Source organism: Ochotona princeps, chromosome 24 (genome assembly GCF_030435755.1).
Source record: "Ochotona princeps isolate mOchPri1 chromosome 24, mOchPri1.hap1, whole genome shotgun sequence".
NCBI lineage: Eukaryota > Metazoa > Chordata > Mammalia > Lagomorpha > Ochotonidae > Ochotona > Ochotona princeps.
This window is the reverse complement of record NC_080855.1, coordinates 2,948,796-2,968,907: the sequence shown is the minus strand read 5'-3', so window position 1 is coordinate 2,968,907 and position 20,112 is coordinate 2,948,796. Positions and strand designations below refer to the sequence as shown.

Here is a 20,112-nt window from a genome sequence, read left to right as displayed (position 1 = left end):
TCTGCATGGTTGCGGCAGCCCATCAATGGTTCTAGAGTCCTCCTTGCCCAATAGCCTGCATCCCTATCACTCAAGCAGGAGCGGGAAGTGGTACCACAGGCCTTTGCAGCTGCAATGGGCTCCAAGAAGAGCTGCTGCCGCAACTGCTTTCTTTTCCTAAAAATTCTCTTCGTGTTCTCCATGCCCTCCAGCACTCTTCCCTAAGCCAACCTTGACATTGAGAAACACTACAGTCATCTCAGCAGAGAGCTCCACTGAGGCTGCACAGCATGAGGTGCAGAAACCAAGGCTTCTAAAGCATCATTGGAGGAGTCTCACAAAGTTCATGGACATGTGTTTTTTAAAAATTGGTGCACATCTTTTTTCATAAGTTTGCAGCAACATAAATTTATCAGTCAGGTTTTTTTCCCCCATGAAGTTTTTGAAGTCCCCTCACATACTTACCTTGCAAAGTAGTTTATGTAGTGAATCACATTTAATAATCTACCAAAGCATTTGATAATGATTTTAATTTGCCTTTCCTTTGTCAGGTAATATCAGACCAGATGAGGGAAAAGATAGAGGAATTTTCTTTTTGCTCATTTAAGAAATTCAAGGGGCAGCACTGTGGCACAGTGAGTTAACCTGCTGTCTGCAACACTGGCATCCCATATGGGCACTGCCTGGGAAAAGCAGGGGAGAATTGCCCCTGTACTTGGGCCCCTGTAGTCACAAGGGAGACCCAGAAGAAATTCCTGCTTTCTGGCTTCAGCCTGGCCTAGCCCCAGCCATTATAGCTATTTGGAGAGTAAACCAGCAGATGGAAGATCTCTAACTCTGCCTTTCAAATGAATAAATATATATATATTTTTAAAGTTAAAATGTTACAAAGAGCTTTACACACACACACACAGAGTAAGCCAATTTGTTGAAACCTGCGAATATAAACCACTAGAAGGAAAGATTAATAGTTCCCAGCTTGTTGTATTAAAAGCAATTTTTACTGGGTGTTTTATTATATTGCTCTAGCTTTCAAATTAAGAAGAGTGAGTTACTTAACATCAAGTGCAACTTTTAGAACAAAACACAAGAATTTGATTAGAGAATGACCAAGTAATGCCAGTGACAAGTTTTGTTCTCATTATGGAATTAGAGTTGATTGTGAAGATCTGGAGCCACAGAGAATAGAACCTGTTAAAGTCAGCCTCCCCTCTGAGGGCCTTCTGAGGACCAACAGGCCCGGGGATGGCACTCACCAGGATGCTGAGCTCCTGGCTGGTCATGAGCTCTACCAGCCTGGGCAAGACCCCAATGTTGACCACTCGGTCAACGCGCTCGTTGCAGCCCTCTGTGAGGTAGGACAAGGCCCAGCAGGTGTCCGAGACAATCTCTCTGTCATGGTGCTGCAGGAGGTGGAAGAGAACAGGCAGCAGCTGCCTCACCGCCTCGTCGCAAGGATACGGATTCTTGTTCCGACACAGGTTGGACAAGGTCCATGTGATGTTCCGCAGAAATGCGACCTGTAGCAAGGAAAGCGCATCTAGCAAAAGGGGCGGGGAGACGGGAACCAAGAGACAGAAATGCTACCGGTAGCATGCCCTCCCTGGTCTCTAGTGGGTATCTGGCAGGAGCCATCACTTTGGGCTTTAAGGATCCAAAATGAGCTTCCTGTTTTCTCATCACATGTTAGAGATTTTCTCTGGTCTCCAAAATGTCCTTCTGTTCTCTACTCAGTGGATGAGCTGCTGTATTTTTCACTGACAAGCAGATGGTGCGGAAGTCATAGGGTCTTCCCGCCCTACCGCGTCTCCATTGCTGTGAGTACAGTTCTCTCCGACGTCAGGACAGGATAGGTCTGCCTGCCTTGCCTCTGGATCATACCACTCTTTGCCTGCAAAGACCCTGGCTGACCCAGTAGCCCCTCACCACTGTGGATCCCACCCCACCAGTCTGGAAAATCACTCTGGGACACCAACACCCCAACTTAGACCTTGGCACCTCTCTGTAACCATCACCCCACTTCTATTTCTCCTGAGTTTATTCTCAAGGTTTTCACATTCCCCATCTACTTCACAGCTTCGCATCTGTCCTTCAGGCCATTCTCATCCAGTTTCTAGGTCAGGGTTGGCCAACTTTTCTGTAAAGAACCAGAGAGCAAACATTTTCCAGCCTCATGGGCCATGTGGTCTCTGCTGGAACTACTCACAGAACACAATAGGTAACTGAACTGTGCATGAGAAAAGCTTTTAGAAAACAAGCGTGGGGCATGCATTGGGGCTCAGGGAGCTAAGCTGCCACCTGCAACACCAGGCAACATCCCAGATGTACAGTGTCACTTTCTTTACTTCCAATCCAGCTCCCTGCTAACATGCCTAGGAGCAGTGGAGGATGACCCAAGTAACTGGGTCTACGTCACCCCTATGGGACACCTGGCCAGAGTGCCCGGCTTTAGTTTTGCCCAGCCCTGGCCATTGCAGTCATCTTGGAAATGAACCAGTGAATGGAGAATCTCTCTCTCTCTCTCTCCCTCCCTCCCTTTCTCTCTCTGTCCTTGAAATAATTTTTAAAAATTCCAAAAACAAACAAGTGGTGGGATTGGGTATTTGGCCGACCAAATATGCCACTAATTGGGATGCCCATATCCCATAGCCAAGGGCCTGGCTTCACCTCCAATTCCAGCTTCCTACTAGTACACATCTGGGAAGCAGCATGTCATGGCTGTTGTCTGGCTCTGCATCCCTGGCCTTGGTAGACATTTGGGCAGGGAAACAGCCATGTTGGAGCTCTCTCTTCCTCTCTTCCCCTTTCTCTTTGCCCCTCTCAAAATAAAAAGCCACAAGCAGCTGGTCAGGTGACATTTTCTGAGGCCTGTGAGAGTTGATCTTGCCCAGCTGGATGACATCCGAGCACCCAGCTGCCTACAGCCAGATATCCACCAAGCTGGCATTGCTGTCACAGTGCCTCCAACTTGCTTCAACACCTACAGCAAAAACTGTGTTCCTTCCTCTCCACACTCTCTCCAGGACAGCAGTCACAGAAACAGCCTAACCTGAGACATGGGAGTACCCTGGTTTCTCTCTCCTCTCCCACACAGCAGTAGCTCCCGTTCCTCTGCATGGCCAGCTCTGGCTCTCCAGCAAACAACTGTGAGGGTCTTCCTGGAAGATGAGACCACCTCGCTTCCTCCAAGGGCTCCCACTGCCCCCAGAACCATGCTTGGGTCCTTTGTACCTCTCTTTGCAGCTCCCTTAGTCACAGCTGGGCTCTTTCTGGCTCACCATGCCAGGAGTTTTCCCCCACCCCCTTATTTGTTCTCCCACCCTTGATTTTGTTTCTTGAGGCAAATCTAGAACCCAATTCTGGGAGATCTCAGGTGTTACATCAGTCACCTTAAAGTCTAAGCTTCAAACTCAGACCCTTGTTATTACCCACAAATAGTACTGCCAAACCACTCCATCTGTATGTGTCCTTTGGATGGAAACACCAGGCTGAAAACCTTGTGGGACCCCTGCTAATGCCCCTAAAAGAAATATCAGGGGACTGCCATTGTGGCATAGTGGCTAAAGCCACCACATACAACACTGGCATCCCATATGGCTGTCAAAGTCCCAGCTTTGACACTTCCGACCCAGCTCCCTGCTGATGCACCTGGGGAGGGTGGTGGCACACGGCCCAAGTGCTTGGATTCCTGACACCACATTGGAGACACAGAACATCCTGGCTCCTGTGTTCAGCCAGGCCCAGTGCTGTCTGCTACAGCCATCTGGGGAGTGAACCAGCAAATGAAATCTCTCCATTTCTCCCCCTCTCTGTAACTCTTTCAATATAAACAGGCTTTAAGACAAACACACCAGCAATATTTGCCCCTCAGGACAAATTTAGGTCAATCTTGATCCAAAATGATACTCAACCCTGGGCCTGGTTGTTATGTGCTGTGGATAGGGAGGCAGGCAGCAGTCACATGATCTGTCATTGACTTGGAAGCATTTCCCCAGATACCCCAATCCTGAGAATTCTCTAGCCAGGTTCTCTCATTGAATGGCACTCACTGTTATAGTTGGGCAAACCAGGGCCAGCAGATGTGGGATGGCGTTGCTTGAAATGACAGCATCTCTGAACTCGGGGCCATCGCCTGCAAACAGATCAGAACATGACAACCAAGAAGAAAGCAATGAGGATCTTTAAGTGGGTGTGGGTTTTATTTTTTAAGATCTACACAAAGGTTGGGAGAGCAAAATTCATTCCTGGGCTTGGCAAGTAGGTATCTAGCCATGCCATGTACTAGATCCTTCCTCTCCAGGATATCTGTTGAGGGGGCAAGCAGGTGTCTGTCACACAATGACAATTGCTATGAACAGAGGCTGTGGACACTCTGCCCAGGCAGTGGGCTGGAAACGTTGGGGGCATTCCACAGCATGGTGTGTCAGGAAGATGAAGACAAGTGTGGACCAGGTCTGCGTGTAGAAGATTCTGGCATGGGGTGGTAACTTCCAGACATGACTCAGAATAGAGTCTGGGGTGGCATCGTCGTTGACAGTCATCTGCTACTTTGGCTAATACACCTGTCAGACCCTAGAAGCCTTATGGAGGCTTGTCCCAAGTCATATCATACTACCAGTCTGGCCTGTTCCTTACTGAACCAAGCAAAGTGAGAGACAACAGTCCTGCCACACCTCCTTCCCTTCTGAGAGCATTTGTCCAGTGGCTGTTTTATATTCTGCTGGCTAAATGCCATCTCTGAACTCCCCGCAGGCCTAATCATGCCATTTGCTTCCGCCAACTCAGTCACGGTTGGCTGTTGCTACGCTGAACTTAAAAATTGCTAATATTTGGTTAAACTTACTTTGCCAAAATCCTGAAGGGCCTTGGGGCCCGGCGGCGTGGCCTAGCAGCTAAAGTCCTCGCCTTGAAAGCCCCAGGATCCCACATGGGCGCCGGTTCTAATCCCGGAAGCTCCACTTCCCATCCAGCTCCCTGCTTGTGGCCTGGGAAAGCAGTTGAGGACGGCCCAATGCATTGGGACCCTGCACCCGCGTGGGAGACCTGGAAGAGGTTCCAGGTTCCCGGCATCGGATCGGCGCGCACCGGCCCGTTGCGGCTCACTTGGGGAGTGAATCATCGGACGGAAGATCTTCCTCTCTGTCTCTCCTCCTCTGTGTATATCTGACTTTGTAATAAAATGAATAAATCTTTAAAAAAAAAAAAAAAGAAATAGAAGAAAATCCTGAAGGGCCCAGTTGTGTCTTCCTCCCTCAATCTCCATTGCTGAAGAGCACTCATTTCAGCCAGGAATCCGGGCGTGTCCAACCCCCTGACCACATAGGTGATGTCACACCTGGCTCTAAATCCTTGAGCTGAGTCTCAGGATTCCATTTTTTGGTTTTTGCTTAAGATTTATTTATTTATTTTTACAGCAAAAGCAGATTTACAGAGAGAAGGAGATAGAGAGCTGGTCATCTGTTCGCTGGCTCACTCCCCAAATGGCTGCAATGGTCAGGGCTGAGCCAAACCGAAGCCAGGAACCAGGAGCTTCTTCTCTGTCTCTCATATGGGTGCAGGATCCCAAAGGATTTGGGCCACCCTCTGCTGCTTTCCCAGACCTTAAGCAGGGAGCTGGATTGAAAGTTGAGCAGCCTGGCCTTGAACTGGCACCTGTATGGGATGCTGGTGCTTACAGGTGGAAGATTAGCCTGTTGAGTCATGGTCCCAGGATTGAGTTCTAAGACTTTTTATCCTGAGCTAAAGAATTATTATGTTTCCTTAGCATCTTTCCCTGGAGGCAGAGTGCTTTAAGAATCTTGAGTTACATAAGAAACCTTCATGAACACCCGCACCGCTGGGGCCAAAACCTTGCCTTTTATTCCTGAAACCATTAAGACCTGAGGCTGCAAGACCCCTCCTGCTCCCAGGAACCTTACAGTGACAGGATAAACTTTATCACCCGGGTGCAGCTTCAATTTTTGGCCTCTAAACTTGGCTCTGACTGGGGTTAGGGTTATGGCATGGTAGATTAAGCAACTGCCTGTAGCGCTGTCATTCCATGAGTTTAAGGTCTGACTGCTCCCCCTCTGACCCAGCTCCCCAATAATGTTTCTGGGAAAGCAGCAGAAAACCGCCCACGTCCCTGGGATCCTGTACCCATACTAGAGACCCAGAAGAAGCTCATGATTTTCTGGCCTAGCTCTGGTACATATAACCATTTGGGGAGTGAACCAGCAGACTGAAAATTTCTCTTTATCCCTCTCTAACTTTGCCTTTCAAATAAATAAATCTTAAAAAAAAAAAACAAATGAAAAGACATCACAACCTTGGCTCTGAACTGTGTAGTAGCTTCCCTTGAGCCTCTCAGTATTTCCATGTACCTGCACTGAGCACAGTTCAGAATGGCGACTACACCACCCCACCCAGAGAAGGCCTGCGACATGCCACACTCAAGGTGCAGAGCTTTCTCCGCCCGCCCGGAGCTAGTCTCACCGGCTATGTTGCCGAGAGCCCACACGGCCTGCTCACACACGGCTGCACTGGTAGAGCCCAGTAGCTCAATCAGGGGCTGGATGGCACCTGCTTCCACAACGGCCCGAGTCTGCTCCGAGGTCCCTGAAGCGATGTTGGTCAGAGCCCAGGCTGCCTCAAACTGCAAGAAGGGCAACGATGACTTCAGGAACGCCACCAGCCTGGGGATGAGCCCCATGTCAATAATCATCTTCAGAGGGGGGTTCCTTTCCTGGGACAGCATTTTCCTAAGCAAGGAAGGAGAGAGAGAGGGTAGAGGGAGAGTCACACCGTGTGGGCAAGTGTAGAGGCTGCTGGTGTTCCTGACGGCCAGACGAGGCAAACAGCCAGGCTGCAGAGACTTAACTTTCCCAGAGGTCAGCCTACTGTACATGGCGATGACAATGTACCATTTGCCCCCTTGAAGCATGATCCAGGAACTGAAATTCCCGTAGAGGCCGTTGCAAATTAAGCAATTCATCTCTGACAGCACAGAACATTCTAGTTTTTTGGCTGCCCCTCAGCAGTGATATAGAGTAGCAACGTAGCCTTGCTTTTGTTGGGCTTGGCTTTTCCACTCTTGGATGGGCAGTTTTCCGGTGCCAAGAAACCCAGCAAGACTATGGCGTTTGCCTCAGCTACTCTGAGCCTGCAAAGAGCAGAATGTGTACTTGGCAGTACCTGACTGCAAGGGTGGCCTGGAAGCAAAGGTCAGGGTCTGAGCTGTTCACACCTCTCACGATTTCATCCAGATTGAGGCTGACCTGCAAGGAGACACACGTTTGGGTCAGAGCTGCTGCCTAGCTGCCCCTTTGCTTAGAGCTGGCTTGGACAGCACGCCGCATCCCACATGCTGGCTGCTGTCAGTAAATTCTTACCGCGGTCTGTGAGGCATGTCCCATGCCTAGGGAAGGAGTAATTCATTCCCATCATCGCTCGACTTTCTAGTCCCTTTTATCCTATACTAGTGGAGAGCAGAAAAAAAGTCACAGTAGAAACTTCCAACAGTTCTCCCAGAAGAGCAAACACAGAAAGCTGACAAAGACAGCCAGACAGGGATCCAAGGATTGCTGTGTTGTTTTGTTTGTTTGTTTTTTAAATCAAGTCAGGAGGTGTTTACTTACAAAAACAACTGCATCTCAGTAAGCTACGGAGCTTTGCTCTACTACCACCCCCAAGCACAAGGCAGTCTTGAACCAGCAGTGCATAATCACAAACAGTAGCACCCTGGGCCCCAGGAGAGCTGGATCAGATGGGTCCTCCTGTAAAGTCCTACTTCCGAAGAGCTGTCTGCCCTGTCCCGCAGTTCACTGAACTGCCCCACCTTGCAGGACTCTAACTTACAGCTCACTTGATGTGAAAAGTCTTTTCCCTGGAATTGTTTGTTAAAAACAGAGGAAATTGTTTTACTTCACAGCTGAGAGGTTGGATAACAGGGAAAACAATGGGCTAACACCACCAACAACCAAAAAAAAAAGTTTCAGAGGAAAATATAAGAAATGAAATATCCATTTGGGATTTTTGAAAGCTTTCATGTATTCCAGGGGTTCTAGAAGGCCATGTGATGTACAGGACTGGACAAAGGCTTACAAAGCAGGAGTTTAGGAGACCTTAAGCTCAGGTCCCATTGCACCACCCTGAGGCTCTGTGTAAACAGGAAAAAAAGAAAACCCTAAGTTGGAGGGCTCAATTATTTGGTTGATGGTTGGGGGCACTCTCCAGTATATACACAGAACATCTTGGCAAATGCTGGATGCATTTCATTTCTCCCCTTTTGGTTAAAAGTGTTAGACTAACCAATGTCCAATCATTTGCTAACCATTAAGCAAATTTGGTGGATATTTCAGTAGCCACATGTGAAAAGAATACAAATTTCACAGAACTGAATCAGAAACAATTCAAACTCCACCAGAAGCAACAACTCCGGGGCAACAGGGAATCTGATATCCAGAATATATTTTAAATAATGAATTTCCAACAAAATGCAAAACATGTGAATATACAAATATGAGACTCGGATGGGTGGAATTAGTCAACAGAAACAATCCCTCAGGGCTGGTGTGATGGCTCAGTGACTAAATCCTCACCCTACATATGGTAGGATCCCATATGGGCGCTGGTTCTTCTCTACTTCCCACCCAGCTTCCTGCTCATGGCCTGGGAAAGCAGTTGAGGATGGCCCAAAGCCTTTGGGACCCTGCACCCTCATGCGAGACCTAGAAGAAGCTCCTGGTTCCTGGCTTCAGGTCGGCTCAGCTCTGACAGTCGCAGCCACATGGGAGTGAACTGGCCGACAGAAGATCTTTCTCTGTCTCCTCTGTCAATCTGCCTGATAAAAATAGCCTTTAAAACAAAACAAAACAAAAACAAACAGAAAAGACACAGTCCAGTCCTTGAAGCATCCAGTTGTTGGACTTACTGGACAAAGACCTCAAAACATGCTCAAAGAACTAAAGAAACATTCGGAGAATGATGTTTCATCAAACAAAGATTATCAATGAACATATGGAAATCCTGCAATTAGAAAGTACAATAACTAAATTTTGAAAAATCACTTCAGGGGCAAACAGAACATAGAACTAGTAAGGCTGAAGATGATCAACTGAAATTATCCATTCTGAAGATGATAAAAGGAAAAAAAGACTAAATATGACAACCAGCAGATCTCAGAGTTCTCAGGACCATATTAACATGGATTTAATACAGAGAAAAACAGAGCAGTAGAAAGTCTATTTAAAGAGACATGGCCAAAACTTGTCCTATCTGATAAAAAACTTAATCTATGAGGATCTCAATGAACTGCAAATAGGTTAAATCTCAGGGGATCTATACTTAGACACTTCACAAACTGCTAAAAGCTAAATACAGACTTTATTTAAAAAGAGAGATTTGCTTATTTTACTTGCAAGTCAGAATTACAGACACAGAAGCGATACAGAGATCTTCCCTCTCTTGGTTCACAAACCAAATGGCCGTAATGGCCACAACTGGGCTGATTTGCAGCCAGGAGCCAGGAGCTTCTTCCAGGTCTCCCACATGATTGCAAGGGTCCAAGGACTTAGTCCATCCTATACTACCTTTCCAGGCCATTAACAGAGAGCTGGATCAGAAGTGGAGAATCCAGGACAGGAACCAGCACCCATAGGTGGGGATTAGTCAGCTACGTCATAACACCAGGTCGAAAAAAAGACTCTTGAAGCCAATGAAAGGCCTAGAAGCCAGTGCAATGGCCTAGAGGCTAAGTCTTCACCTTGCACACACTAGGATGCCATTTGGGTACCAGTTAGTGTCCCGGCTGCTCTACTTCCCATCCAGCTTCCTGATTATAGCCTGGGAAAGCAGTAGAGAATGGCCCAAAGCCTTGCAATCCTGCACCTGCATGGGAGACTCAGGGGACGCTCCTGGCTCTTGGCTTCGGATCAGCTGAGTTTCAATCATCGTGGCCAGCTGGGGAGTGAACGAGCAGATAGAAGATCTTGCTTACTTTTCTCTAAATCTGCCTTTCCAATTCAAGATATCTTTAAAAACAAAAAAAAAAAAAAAAAGGAGAAACTACTTATCATACATAAGGTCTTTCTAAGATCACCAGCTGAATTATCTCATCACAAAGCATGAAGAACCAAAAGCACTGGAATGACATTTCAAAATGCTAAATGAATGCTAGAAGCAAAAGACCATCAGCCCAGGACAAACAAGCTCCTGCCTCCTGGCTTTGACCCTAACAGCCATCTGGGGTGGGAACCAGAAGAAGGCAGACCCCTTCTTTTCTTCTCCATCTGCAATTCTTTGAAAAGGCTACAGGAAAAAGACTATCAGCCAAGAATTTCATGCCCAGGAAACTACCTTGCCAAAATGAAGAAATACCAAGCCATTACTTGATAAACAGAAAATCTATCACTAGCAACCCCCCCCCCATTTAATACTAAAAGAAATCCTGCAGGTAACACAAAGTAGATAATAACCTTCACATGAAGAAATAAAAACATCACAGGTAACCACTGCATGTAAGTAAATATAAAAGACAGTGTACATGCTTTTTTCAAAATTATAATTCTTCACATTTGACTTAAAATTCAAATGCCTAACGCCATAATTAGAGATCTCTATAGATGGATTACAAAGGTGTGAAGATTTACCTTGTGGAGAATAAGAGCAGTTAGAGAAGAGGGGGAGCGAATAAAGCTATATAAAGTTTTGTAAATTATTGAAAATAATATTCCTCCAAATTAGATGGTCTTAGGATATAAATTATCCCCAGAACACAAGTTTTAAAAAATGGTAAAACAGGGCAATTAAAATATTAAACTAGAAAATATGTTTAACACAGAAGGATTAGAGAACTAGAGAAACCCCAAAATGACCAAGATCTATGGAAAATAAACAAAATGGTAGACCATGCCTACCTTAGTAACTACATTAAATGAAAATGGTTTAAACACACCTAAAAATGGCAAGGATTCAATTCAACACCACAAATAAGTTGAAAGTAGAATTAAAAACAGCATACCATGCAAATAGTAACCAAAAGATAGCTGGAGGGCCTGGTACAGTAGCCAGTGGCTAAAGTCCTCACCTTGCACATGCCGGGATCCCATATGGCCACTGATTCATAGCCCAATGGCCCTGCTTCCCATCCAGCTCCTTGCTTGTGGCCTGGGAAAGCAGTCTAGGATGACTCAAAACTTTGGGACCCTGCACCTGCATGGGAGACTCGGAAGAAACTCTGGGCTCCTGGCTTCAGATCAGCACAGCTTTGGCTGTTGCGGCCACTTGTGGTGTGAATCAGTGGAGAGAAAATCTTCTCTGTCTCTCCTCTCAGTGTATTTGACTTTCCAGTAAAAATAAATAAGTCATTAAGAAAGCTGGAGTAATTACACTAATATTAGACAAAACCAGACATTAAAACAAAAATTACTAGTGATAAAATGTTTTACAATGAAATGATCCATTCATAAAACAAAGAGACATGATAAGTATGTATATGTCCAAAGGAATCCCAAAATACATGTAGCAAAAAAAATGACAGAAATGGAGAGTAGAAGACTTCAAATCCCACGTACAATACTGGATGGAGTAATTATGAAGCCCCTTGTCCTTGCTATATGTGTTAGGATGCTATGTGGATTTGTGCTTACAGAAATGTATTTGTATGACTTCATGTAAAGCCTCAGATAAACACTTACTATTTGAAATAGGAACCCAAACAAGGAAATAGAAGACATTAACACTGTAAACCAGCCCAACCACATACCTACAACAACAGAATACACATTCATATTCAAGAATATGTGGAAAATACTCCAGTGTCTACAGGCAGCAAAACAGGTTGTAATAAACTTAAAAAGGATTAAAATCTGGGCCCAATGTGACAGTCAACAGGCTAAATCCTCACCTTGTAAGTGCCAGGATCCCATTTAGGCACCAGTTCATGTCCCAGCTGCCCCACTTCCCATCGAGCTCACCGCTTATGGTCTTGAAAAGCAGTAGAGGATGGCCCAAAGCCTTGGGACCCTGTACCCATTTGGGAGACATAGGAAGAAGCTCCTGGCTTCAGAGAGGTTCAGCTCCAGCTCTCGTGCCCACTTGGGGAGTGAACCAGAGGTTGGAAGACCTTTCTCCGTCTTTGCTTCTCTCCATAAATCTAATCTGCCTTTCCAATAAAAATAAGTAAATCTTTAAGGAAAATAAGAAGACCAGAATCATTCAAATTATATTCTTTAGTCACAATGGAATGAAATTAAAAAGTAAAACATTTAGGAAATTCACAAACATGAGCAAATTAAGCATATTCCTAGATAACCAATGGATCAAAGGAGAATTCAGAAAATATTGAGATGAGAAAATGTTTGCACACTATACAAGTGATAGGATTTACAATATCCAGGATTTACAAAGAGCTTCAGAAACCCAGGGACAGGAAAAAAAAACTGTAACAAAATGAGCAAAGGAAATGTACAGACGTTTTTCAAAAGAACAGATTCAAATGGCTAAAAGACGTACACAAAGATGCTTAGGCTCCCTAACCACCAGAGAAATACAAATGAAAACCACATTGAGGTACCACCTAACTTCAGTCAGATTGGCCTACATTCAGAACTCAACAACACCTGCTGGCGTGGATGTGGGGAAAAAGGTACCCTCCTTCACTGCTGGTGGGAGTGCAGGCTAGTACAACCACTGTGGAAATCAGTATGGAAAGTGCTTGGAGAATTGCAAATAAATCTACCATATGACCCAGCTATCCTGCTCCTAGGAATATACACAAAAGAAATTAGAACTATATATGAGAACGGGATCTGTAATCCTCTATTTGCAGCAGCACAAGCCACAATAGCAAAGACATGGAAACAATCGAGATGCCCATTCAAGAGGAGTGGTTAAAGAAACTGTGGTACATCTACTCTGCGGTTATTCAGCCATTAAAAACAATGAAATTATACAATTTGCAACTAGATGGTCCCAACTAGAGATCATCATGCTCAATAAAATAAGTCAATCTCAAAAAGACAAATACCAAATGTTCTTTTTTTTAATATATATTTTTATTATTTATGTATCTGAGGTGAAGGGGGATATTGAGGGAGAATCCCCCCCAGTCTCCCACCCGCCCAAGGTCCCAGATGTGGGGCATGCTGAGATACTTGCTCAAGTGGTCTTAATAGTCTTCCAGTTATGGATCGCTGCCAGTCACATCCCTCCCAGCTCGATTAGGTCATTGAAGAAGCCACTGATTGTCACAGTCCATCATGGAGTCTTCATTTGCCCAGTATTTCGCTGCCCAACGTTCAGCTGAGGTGGTTGATTGACCTGTTCCATCCTCCGTCCTCTCCTAGCCAGGGCTCTGAGTCCAGCAGTTCGATAGGGGAGATCACCAAAGAGACTTAGAGGTATTCCCAGATCAGATTCCCGCATGTTCCAGCAAGCACCGGGTCCGGCACAGTCCATCGCCACAATCAGTTGGTGGTTGCAATCACTGGGCTGGCTCCGTTCTCAGTCCCAACTTGCACTTGAACCAAGGGTGTTGCAGTCCAGTCTGGTTCTGCCCAGCACGCACTCGACTCTTTCATCAACCAGTGCAAATGTTCTAATACAAGGAATCCATCATGCAAATTGGAATGTACAGTGGTGGAGAAATGCAGACTACCATATCCAGACGTAAAGACAAAATGCAATATGCTTCTCTGTTTACAAACAAAAGATGGACTTCCAATGAAAGTGTTGGATATATCTAGACAATGGGATGATGTCGGGACACACTTCAATAGCAGTCTGATGGAACTGTAACTCCTTATGAAGAGTTGTGACATTATGGGAAAAAAACAATCAGGGGGTGAAAAACGAGGGGATGGGAATCCTAGACTACACAAAGTTACATGATAAATTTCAAAAAAATTGTTATCCCCCCTCCAAAAAAATATACTGAGGTGAGGGCCTGGTACAGTAGTCTAGTGGCTAAAGTTCTCACCTTGCATACACTAGGATCCCATATAGGAGCCTATTTGTGTCCCACTTCCCTTCCAGCTCCCTGCTTGTGGCCCAGGAAAGCAGTCGAGGTCAACCCTGCATCAGCATGGAAGACCCGGAAGAAGTTCCTGACTCCTGGTTTTAGATCAGCTCAGCTCTGGCTGTTGCAGCCACTTGTGGAGTGAATCGGCAGACGAAAGATTTTTCTCTCTGTCTCTGCTTCTGTCTGTAAATTTGACTTTCCAACAAATAAATCTTTAAAATAGCAATAACAAAAAAAGATCCCGAGATGAATGAAACAAAACCACAACAAAGCAACATAATGGGATGCAGCTAGGGTACAGCTTAGGGGGAAATGCGCATCCACAACTCAATCAGTACTGATCTCCAATCCATAGCTCAAGTTTCAGCCTTTCAAGACTAGAAAATAAAAGCTAAGTCCAAAAAAAGAACAGAGGAGAGATAAAAACAGAAACATCAACGATACTCTAAATTGGTTCTTGAACAGAAGATAAATAAAAGTGACAAACCTCTAGCTAGATTTCCAAACAAAAAGGGAGTGGAGTCCAGTTATTGAAATTAGGAATTCTTAGACAAAGGGGAATCTGAATCAATGTATGCCAACAAAAACTACATAAGCAGTATGAAATGGATAAACTCCTACAAACAACTGCCAGCATTACTCAAGATTACAGTAACAAGAATAAAGAAAATCTTACAAAGAGAAGTCTACGTCCAGACAACTTCATGGGCAATTTTCTCAAATATTTAAAAAAATTGATACCAATCTTTCACAAACCCTCCAAAAAGTAGGAATTAAAAGAACTTCCTAACTTACCCTTTAAAGCCAGTATCACCTTGATACTAAACCAGGTAAACACATTACAAGAAAATGAAAGTGGGCCCAGCGGCGTGGCCTAGCAGCTAAAGTCCTCGCCTTGAACGCCCCGGGATCCCACATGGGCGTCGGTTCTAATCCCGGCAGCTCCACTTCCCATTCAGTTCCCTGCTTGTGGCCTGGGAAAGCAGTTGAGGACGGCCCAAAGCCTTGGGACGCTGCACCCGCGTGGGAGACCCGGAAGAGGTTCCAGGTTCCCGGCTTCAGATCGGCGCGCACCGGCCCATTGCGGCTCACTTGGGGAGTGAACCATCGGATGGAAGATCTTCCTCTCTGTCTCTCCTCCTCTCTGTATATCCGGCTTTCCAATAATAAAATCTTTAAAAAAAAAAAAAAAAGAAAATGAAAGTATACACCAATGTCCCTCACAGCTACAGATGCGAAGTCCTCAACAGCGTACAAGGAAGTGAAACTCATCACCAGGTGAGACACAGTCAACATCACCATCAATCGTCATTTAACCCCAAAACAGTACATGGCTGGGTGAACACGAAAATCAACTAATTCAATTTTCATTAATGGAATAAATAGGGTAGTGGGGAGCCCACACGAACATCTCAGTAAATGCAGAGAAAGCATTGACAAAAAATCCAACACCTTCCCATGGCGCAAAAATATTCAGTGAGCTAGAAGTAAAAGAAGATTTCTTCATCCTGATAAAAGCAGCGATAAAATCCCACAGTTGGGCCCAGCACAGTGGTCTAGTGACTAAGTCCTTGCCTTGCATGCCCAGGATCCCATGTGGGCGCTCATTCATATCCCGGCTGCTCCACTTCCCTTCCAACTCCCTGCCTGTGGCTTGGGAAAGCAGTCGAGGATGGTCAAAGTTTTGGGAGACCCAGAAGAGGCTCCTGGTTCCTGGCTTCAGATTGGAACCAGGGGAGCTGGTTGCAGCTCCAGCCATGTGGCCACTTGGGGAGTGAATCAGCGAATGGAAGCTCTTTCTCTGTCTCTCCTTCTCTGTGTATCTGACTTCCCAATAAAAAGAAATTTTAAAAAATCCCATAGCTAGCATATTTTATATGTAATAAATATTAAAACTATCTGATAATATAAGGCCAAAAGTTTTCCATAAAGCATTAGCAATCAGACAAGATGTTGGCTCTTGTCAGAGTCATCCAGCACAGAATTGGAATGTCTATGCAAATTAAGAAAGGAAGACAGTGTGCACCCAAATTAGGAATACGTAAAACCATCTCCATTTGCAAATGACACAGAATCACTTTTATTTCTATATACTAGCAATGAGCAACCCAGAAGTCAAAATTACCACAATTCACAATAGCATCAAAAAGAGCAAAATATTCAGGAATATTTTACAAAAGCAGCCTGTGACATACATGCTGAAAACTTTAAGAATTAAAGAGAGCTTACATAAGAAGAGATGTCATGTTCATGAACTGGGAGACCGAACAGCCAAGATGTCTATTCCGCAAATCTCTGTGCAGATGCGATGCAATCCCCATCAGAATCAGAGGTGTCCTTATTGAACATGCTGAAGAGTTGATTTAAAAATTCATATGGAAGTGCAAGTGATCCAAATAGCCCAAACAGCCACAAATTTAGTAGCCCACAACCACAGAAGGTCCGAAATTTGTTGTCAGTTCCCCTGGGCTCAAGCCGAGGTGCTGGCAGGGCCAGTTGCACCAGGAGGCCCTAGGGAAGGTCGTTGCTGGACTTCTTCAGCTTTCTCCAAGGCCGGTATCCCTGACTCACTGCCCCATCACCACGGTGCTTTCTGCTCCGTCTGCCTCTTCATCCTTGAGACAGCTGTGATGATGCAGGCCCACCAGACAAGCCAGGGCAATCTCTCCATCTCAGGAGCCTGAACTTAACCACATCCTTCAAGGTCCCTTTTGTCACAAGACAACAGCAGTCACGGTTTCTGGGGATTACTATGCAGAAACTTGGAGGGGAGGGCATTATTTTGCCTACCACGAAGAGTCAAACATGGAATCAGCACATAACCCATAAAATCAGCTGCTCCATCCACTCCGAGTGGCACTAAGAACATTTTTCCATTCAAAAATTCGTACACAGATGTTCACAGCAGCAGTGATTATAATAGCTAAAAAAACAAACAAAAAACCAAACCCATGGTTCACTAATGGATGAATGGGTAAAAAGGAAGCGTGCAGAGCCATACAGTGGAGAGATAGTGGCCGTGAAGGAACAGGGTACCAACAACACTACAACACAAAGGAACTGTGAAAGCCTCATAGCACACACACAAAACCACACTGGAACGATTCTGGTAAGAAGCCAAGTCCAGAGTAGATCAATCCATAAAGTCAGAAAGTGTATTAATGTATTAATGTCGGCCTCAGGCTGTGGGTCTGAGCAATGTGGAGTGACTGCTGAACGGGTCTGGGGTTTCTATCTGGAACTAGCCAGAGGGAATGGCTATACAACCTGATGAACAAGGTATAAACTACTGATCATATACTATGAAGGCCTCAGTTTTTATTTGAATTGTCTTATTAAAAAAAAAAAAAATGTGTAGTATAGGATAAAAAGGGAAAACACTTCCTGTTCCTCATTGTTGTTTCATACCTTCCTTGGGTAGGGGATCCTGCCCCCTCCCTCCATCCCAGGACTATTCCACACAAGGGAAGTCAGCTAGCAGAGATGCCGTGCTGATGCCAGAGGCCATTCAGAGCACTGGACCAGTCTAGTCACCGACTCAATCCCTGCCCACTCCCACCCGTCCAGAGCCCCAAGCCCAGCAGGGTGCGAGCGGCACCATGGAAAGTAGATTCAGGAACCTGGACAATGAGAGACATTGTCACTCAAGTACAAGAAGGATCATGCCTGAATTCACAAAAACAGGATTGATCCTGAAGCCAACCAACCTGGGGTTGGCACTGTGCAAGTTTGATGCCAACAGTTCAAGAAGGAAGACAAAACAGCATTCATCCGCTTGGAAGGACCAGATGCCGTTGCTGAGAAGCGACCTTTATACACCCTCGGGTCCCAGGGTCCCAGGCTCAGGGCCACGAGTGAATCCTCCATTGGAAACACCATCTTCTCCAGCGCCCATCAGAAAACAAGACCAGCAAACTCCCGACCAAGGCAGGTGAGCTACAAGCACGATCTTCCCACCCCTTCACTTAGAGGCTCAGACCTCACAGGCTCTGAACCTACTCCACTGTTTCTGTCCAGACCAAACATGCCCAGGGCATATTTTTGCACACGACAGCTGGGAATGGCATACCAACACGCACCTCTTTGGCAGGTTTTTCCGAAGATGGCTCGGGAGGGAAATTGGTGATATTCCTCCTCTTCAAGGCCTGCTCATCTTTCCTGGCCTTCCGGAGCTCCAGGCTAGCCACCAGGCGCTGGTGCCGCCTCATCTGGTGAAGCAAAGAGAATTGGAGCCCTCCAAACAGAAAGGACCAGGATGGTCACACCGAACCCACTACTGAGCCTTTGACTGTAGCTGCAATAGGCTGGTAGAATCAGGCCGACCCAGTCAGTGATCTGTCTCCACTGCGCTTGCCTCTCCCCTACTGCTCCATACCTAGAAAAGAACTAGTTCTTTCAAAGTCAAGGAAAACCACACACGTCCTTGTGCCCAGCATCACCTGCCTGAAGACTCTCAGCCAAAAGCCTGTCACCCCAAGTCCACCCACCCCATTTTCAAGGAGGCCCATGAGTTCCTGAGGAATTTGGCTGCTTCCTGGATGGGTCTGGGGGCCTCTGGCAGTGGCCAGGCAGGTAGGTGGGACTGGGGTGATTCAGAGATCTCATGCCCAGATCCATTGCGTGAACAGCAGATCCATGAACCACTCAGGCCTTGGTCGTGTCCCAGAAACTTCTATTTGAACAATATGCTTAAGATTAAGACAGTTTTCTTCTCATGTGATGCTGTTCCATTATGTTCCCAGCAGGGTGGGTGTTTGCCACAGCAATTAAGCCGCTGCTTGGGAAGCAGGAATCCCTTGTTGGAATGCCTCGTTCCTAGCCTTGGCTCTGTTTTCAGCTCTAGTTTCCTGCTGATGCACACTGGGAGGCAGCAGCTGATGGCTCAGGTACTTGGGTCCCTGTCTCCCACATGGGAGACTTGGATGGAGCTGGATTGCTGCTTTTCCCCTGGCCTAGCCATGAGTACTGCACGCATTAGGAGATTTATTTATCTGAAAGGCAGAGTAGCAGAGGAGAGCAAGCATCCAATGACTGGCTCATTCCCAAAATGGCCACAAAAGCCAGGGCTATGCCAGGTGGAAGCCAATAGCTAGGAACTCTGTCCTAATCTTCCAGATGAGTGGCAGCTGCCCGGGTAACTGGGCCATCAGCCACTGCCTCTCTGGTTGCATTAGCAGGAAAGCTAGGCTGAAACACAATGGCTGCAACTTGAACCAGCACTCCAGTATGGGATGTTGGTATCACAAGTGGTGGCTTCACATGCTGTACTAACACCTTTCTAATAAAATGAAAAAAAAAGGGGGGGGGGGTGGGAAGATCACACGACAACCCTGGTTTGTGTCCATGTGTGTTCCAGGTCCATGTCCCTTCTTTGTCCTCCCAGGCCTCAACATTTTCTTGTGAAAATCTCCTACATCCAGAAAAGTGGCAAGAACATTCCAGTGAATGACACAATCCCATCCAAATGAGCACACTGCTGGATGCCCTCTTGGTCACCCCATCCCTACGTCCCAGCCACAAGCCTTCTCCTGGGACAGTCCTTGGGAGGCTGTGGCCATTGCTGGGTACTCACAGATGCATCTTTGCCTCGGTATTTGAACTTCCTCAGCCTCTCCTCGGGAGCGTCTAGAGCAGGCATGGTCACTGCAACCAGGAAATCCCCCTTCAGAGCCCAGCGTGAGCACACCCTCAGGACCATCCCCATGCCCGTCTGCTCCTCAGAAGTGGGTAAGCCCCATAGGAGCCGTGAGGGGACCAGCTTCAGGCTTCAGTGGTAAGCAGAGCCTTTCAAAGGCAGCTCAGCTCAAGTTGGGCCTTATATACAGTGGCATAAACCAGACAGGAAACACAGAAGTGCTGCAGATGGAAGTGTCCCCAAGAACTCCATCCGGAGTACCTGTGCAGGATGATTGGGAGGCCCAGCAGGTGCACCAGGGAAATGACTCTGTCCTCCCACATCCCGCCCACCAGCACATGGGGTCCAAATAGTATGAGGCACAGTCCACTGCCTGGCCCATGGCAGACTGTCCCCACACAGTCCAGGCTACTTTACCTTCCACCTACTGCTGTTGCTGCCTCATAGTCTGTCATTGCCTGATTTGAATCTGCTCTCTGCACAGTGGCCAACTAATCTT

The 20,112-nt window shown here is 46.2% G+C and overlaps 1 protein-coding gene across 1 annotated transcript in view; it reads right to left on the bottom strand.

Annotated features, from left to right (window-relative positions):
* The window catches only part of KPNA7 (karyopherin subunit alpha 7), a 28,748-nt gene extending 9,132 nt beyond the window's left edge, over positions 1 to 19,616 (bottom strand). The window contains exons 1-6 of the mRNA XM_058681177.1: positions 19,551 to 19,616; positions 18,052 to 18,186; positions 7,153 to 7,235; positions 6,454 to 6,719; positions 4,029 to 4,111; positions 1,236 to 1,499 (exon numbers count right to left, since the gene is read on the bottom strand). Coding sequence (XP_058537160.1) covers positions 1,236 to 1,499; positions 4,029 to 4,111; positions 6,454 to 6,719; positions 7,153 to 7,235; positions 18,052 to 18,186; positions 19,551 to 19,616 — 897 coding nt within the window. The remainder of the gene's footprint in view (positions 1 to 1,235; positions 1,500 to 4,028; positions 4,112 to 6,453; positions 6,720 to 7,152; positions 7,236 to 18,051; positions 18,187 to 19,550) is intronic.
* Between the last annotated feature and the right edge of the window lie 496 nt (positions 19,617 to 20,112).